We start from the raw sequence: 4,662 nt of genomic DNA on the forward strand, positions 1-4,662 counted from the left end.
GACATTTGAGGTTTGCAGTTTTATTAAGAAAACAAAACATAACCTATACAAAAAGGAGAGTTCCGTTCCTGCGGTGGCACGTGATGCGGGGGAGGGCAGCTCCGAGTCCCGAGGCAGCTGAGTGGGGTCTCCGCGGCCGCTAGGCATCCTGCTGCTGGATGAAGGGGTTGGGGATGGCCTCCATGCCGTCCTGCGGGCAGATGAGCACCACGGAGGTGCCCCGGCACACCACCAGGCCCAGCTGGCGGGTGTCCTCTGTGAGCTTGTACTGGTCGTCGGGGTCTGCACAGCAAGAGAGGCGCGGGAGTAAGACGGCCCCCAGGCAGCTTCAGACCCGACGACACGGCGAGACAGATGGAGGGGGGGTGTGGGCGCTGGGGCTCCAAGAACCCAAATCAAAGGGGGCCTCGCCCTACTCCCGAAGCCCAGACATGCTACCCTTGTCTCTGAAATGACCCACGGACCACGAGGGCCAGGAGCCCGTCTTCTACAAGGAAAACATGGCGTGGCGGATGCTGGGGCATGACGCTAACTGGGGTCCTGGGACCGTTACGACCAGCAGCTAGAAGAAAAATCAGTCTGGGACTCCCAGCTCCTGCAAAATCTCAGAAGCCCCGTGGGGGCACCCCTCGCCCCAGGTCCACGGGCAGTTAGGGGTGAGATGAGAAGCCCCCACGGAAGTGACAGCAGCTGAAAATCTTGATCACTTTTGCAGGATGTTGGGGGAGGGCCAGGTGGTCCCTTGTGCCAGAGACCAGGTCTGGGGCACAGCTCTCCCGTCCCAGACCACAGGAGTAACCACTGTTCTGGGCCTGACCCCTCCCGGAACCCACGAGGGGGGCTGTTCTGGGGCTGAGACAAGACAGCATAGACCCCAACAAAGTCACGTGAGGCCGTCATGGGAAGAGCAGGCCCCCGGCTTGCTTCTGCTTGTTCCCAACAGGCCCACGTGGTGGGACTACCCTTTCACAAAGGAAGAAATCCTCTGGTCAAGGAGGCCTGGCCGGGATCCCAGCATGGGCGGCCAAGCAGGGCATCTGGGCAGACCCAGACAGGAGGGGAGAAACTGAGGGCAAAGCAAGAGGCCTGGCGGCACCAGCCATGCCGCCGTGACCGCACGTCCCCCACAAAGAGTCTTCTTTGGTGGCCCTGTTGTCTCCAGAATAACACAGACAGCCCCCGAGGGGCAGGACCCTGTCACCCTCCTGGGTCTGGGTGTCCCCTGAATGCCTCAGGTAGGCTGAGCTGCAGATGGTGTCGGCACATGGGAAGGTGTCAGCCCGGCCGCTGTACGTTGCTGCGCAGGGGCTGGGGACTCGGGGTGACAGGGACCAGGGGCAGGGAATCAGGGGAGCAGGACCCTCTGTTAGCAGGGGAGGGTCCACACGGGGACAGCACAAGACCAGGGAGACCAGCTATCTGGTTCACAAGCACCGTGTCCGTCACACAGGGACGGCTCGCTGGGTTCGGGGCAGTAAAAAAGGCCGGACGAGAGCTTCCGGGCCCTGCGGGCGTGCTCACCTCTCATGTACTCCACGGTGCCGTCAAGCACGAGATTGAGCAGTGGGTCGAACCCCTTCAGGATGCCGCTGGCTTGTAGGAACCACCGAGAAGAGAGATGGAAAGGCGTCAGATAAGCCGTCATTCTGGAGACAGGTGCACAGAGACGGGCTCACCCCCAGCAAGGTTCCAGATGTGGGGAGCAGCGTCTCCGGGGACGGGAGAGATGGGACACCGGGGGGAAAATGAGGGAAGGGCTCCAGGAGGGGAGCAATGAGGACGAACCCAAACCACCCCCACCACAACGTGGTCGCAAAGGTCTTCTGCAAAGGGCCAGCTGGTGCCCATTTCAACTGTGCAGGCCACGGGGTCTCCATAGCAACCACTCTGCTCTGCCTTCCTGGGGCGAAGCAGCCAGAGGACACATGGACACTCAGGTGCGGATACAGAAATGTGCAACAATCGCCTCATTAAACATTTAGAATCGTTGAAAACTGTTCCCAGCTCACGAGCCAGACAGAAACGAGCAACGGCACGACGCGCGCGGGGAAGGGCGGGGCGCCAAGCGCTGCCAGCCTCTCCCTCCCAGGCACAGCTGGTGGAAGCAGGCGTCCCCCCGGGTCACTGCAGCTGCAGAGTCTGCACCGAGAACAGGGCTGGACGTGACCGGCAGCCCCACTGGTGGAGGGGAGGGGTCTGCGAACAACGGCCCGCGGGCCAAACCCAGCCTGCGGCGCTTCTATAAGGCGCTGGCTGGCTCACAGCCGCGTTCACTGGTTTACGTGCAGTCTGTGGCCGCTTTCCTGCTCCAGTGGCAGAAGGGACAGCTGTGACATAGATGGTCTGGCCTGCAAAGCTGAAAACACTCCCTGTCTGGCCCTTGATGGAAAACGTCTGCCAGCCTCTGACTGGCTGGGTTGGAGCCAGTGGCTCTGCGGCTTCCTCTCTCCCCGTCCCCAACCCCCACCCCCTCCAAAACAAAGGTCACGAGGACACCTACCCGATGGGGTTATGAGCAGCGGGCACTGCGCCCGCACCTGTGGGTCTGCTCTCCTCGTGGGGCACGGGCCAATGTCCCCCGCCCCGGTGACCACCCTGTGTCACCCCTCCCCGCAAGAGTGGGAAGGGACCTGTGAATAGGAGGGGACATCACTCCCGTACGTGGGTTACAGGATGAGGAAGATGAAGGAATGTGCAGATGTGATTAAGGCCCCCAAACCAGTGCACTTTCAGCTCCCCTAAAGACAGACTATGCTCGGTGGGCCTCACCCGATCCCTGATCAGATAAGCTGTTAAGGGAACAGGGGTTTTGTAGAAGAAACTGGAAGCACAGGAAGGATTTTTCTGCTGGTCCCGAGGGAGCACACTGCCATGCTGGGGACAGAGTCCTGTGGCAAGGGCTGGCAGGCAGTCTCCAGGGGCCACGTGTCCCTGGACACCTGCAGCAAGACACAGGGACCCCAGTCCTACAGCCACAGGGAAGCGAATTCCGCCAACAACGGGGGGGGGGTGCTGGGCCTGAGGTAACAGGCCCCAAGACAGTCCTTTACTGCAACCTGTGAGACCTTGAGCCCCAGGCACCCAGACTCCTTCCTGACAGACGCCACAAGACAATTAGCAATTAGCTATGCAGTGTAGGAGACCCATACGAGCACCCTGAGAAACAAGAGCCATGTCTCGCTCAGGTGTCTGAGAGCCAGCATGGTGCAGACAGAGCGAACATTCGTTCCAGTCTGAATTCTCACCGCTGCCGGCTACCTACACTTGCAGGCACCATGCTCTTAACCACGCCAGTGCCACCCAAGCACCCGCACCACGGGACTGCTGTCTCGGGAAACACACGGAAGATCAGAGGCAGCTGAAGAAATGAAATGCTGTTCACCTGCTTGCTGGTGTCAGGAGACATGCTAAGGGTGCCTCCAACCGTGCAACCCTCACTGCCGCCCGGTGAGGTCGGTGGAGTGAAGAAATGAAGAAACAGAGCCTTAGGGAAGGAAAGCTGCCCAAAGTCCCACAGGCAGTGTGCCAAAGAGAAGGGACTCTGACCGCAAAGGCTAGGCTGCAGGCAGCCGCCACACCCAAGCCACACTGCCTCCGTGAGCGAGCAACACCGGGCCTTGTTCCTGCCCTCTCCTCACTACGTTTCAGGGGAAGATGCAGAGTTCAGTTTCATGTTCACGTGCATAAAGCAGGGAACCATGACGGACTATATTAGGCGCTTACACCAAAGGGGTATGGCCCAGGATGGAAGGTCAGGGAAGCCTTCCCAGAGCAAGGACCTTGAGCTGAGAGCAGGAAAATGACTGTGGAGTTAACCTGGAGTTAAAAAAGAGACAAGAGACCCCAAACAGAGTCACTTGTGCCACGCCCATGCCCCCTAACCTAACTATAGCATCAGCTCTCCCAGGAACGCAATCTCAACCAGTCATTCTGGAATTTCTGGGCCAACACTAGTGAGCTAATCTTCCTTATAGGACCCCACCAGCCCCCAAAGGAGGGTGACCATGCCTGAAACATGTCTCGCTCAGGTGTCTGAGAGCCAGCATGGTGCAGACAGAGCGAACATTCGTTCCAGTCTGAATTCTCACCGCTGCCGGCTACCTACACTTGCAGGCACCATGCTCTTAACCACGCCAGTGCCACCCAAGCACCCGCACCACGGGACTGCTGTCTCGGGAAACACACGGAAGATCAGAGGCAGCTGAAGAAATGAAATGCTGTTCACCTGCTTGCTGGTGTCAGGAGACATGCTAAGGGTGCCTCCAACCGTGCAACCCTCACTGCCGCCCGGTGAGGTCGGTGGAGTGAAGAAATGAAGAAACAGAGCCTTAGGGAAGGAAAGCTGCCCAAAGTCCCACAGGCAGTGTGCCAAAGAGAAGGGACTCTGACCCCAAAGNTCCCTAGCACAGCGGGGAGCCTGGAAGGACTGACTGTCCACGAGGAGGGGCCATTTGTGTTTAACAGGTTGGTCAGGTCCACACTTAAGACACTGACTACAGGGCCAGTGGTCTCAACTGGGGAGATGCTTAGTTGGGTTGTCAAACTCAGGGATGCTCCCGGCACCTAGCGGCATCCAGAGTTGCTGCTCAACAGCCCCGAGCGCCCCGGACAGCCCGCGGAGCCGGAGGAAGCCGGGTGCAGGGGCATCAGTGATCGGCTGGG

The 4,662-nt window shown here is 59.6% G+C and overlaps 1 protein-coding gene across 1 annotated transcript; it reads right to left on the minus strand.

Annotated features, from left to right (window-relative positions):
• LSM7 (LSM7 homolog, U6 small nuclear RNA and mRNA degradation associated) lies at positions 1-2,429 on the minus strand. Its single transcript, XM_034657428.1, has 2 exons — positions 1,522-2,429; positions 1-282 (listed from the first exon to the last, which is right to left on the minus strand). Exons 1-2 carry the CDS (start codon positions 1,643-1,645, stop codon positions 140-142), a joined length of 267 nt encoding a protein of 88 aa, XP_034513319.1. The 5' UTR covers positions 1,646-2,429; the 3' UTR covers positions 1-139.
• Positions 2,430-4,662: the final 2,233 nt, after the last annotated feature.

Source organism: Ailuropoda melanoleuca, chromosome 4 (assembly GCF_002007445.2).
Source record: "Ailuropoda melanoleuca isolate Jingjing chromosome 4, ASM200744v2, whole genome shotgun sequence".
Classification (NCBI taxonomy): Eukaryota; Metazoa; Chordata; class Mammalia; order Carnivora; family Ursidae; genus Ailuropoda; species Ailuropoda melanoleuca.

Coding starts and splice junctions, on each gene's coding strand:
- LSM7 (XM_034657428.1), bottom strand. CDS start 1,645: ATGACGGCTTATCTGACGCCTTTCCATCTCTCTTCTCGGTGGTTCCTA. Junction 283..1,521: donor CACCGTGGAGTACATGAGAG/GTGAGCACGCCC, acceptor CTTGCTGTGCAG/ACCCCGACGACCAGTACAAG.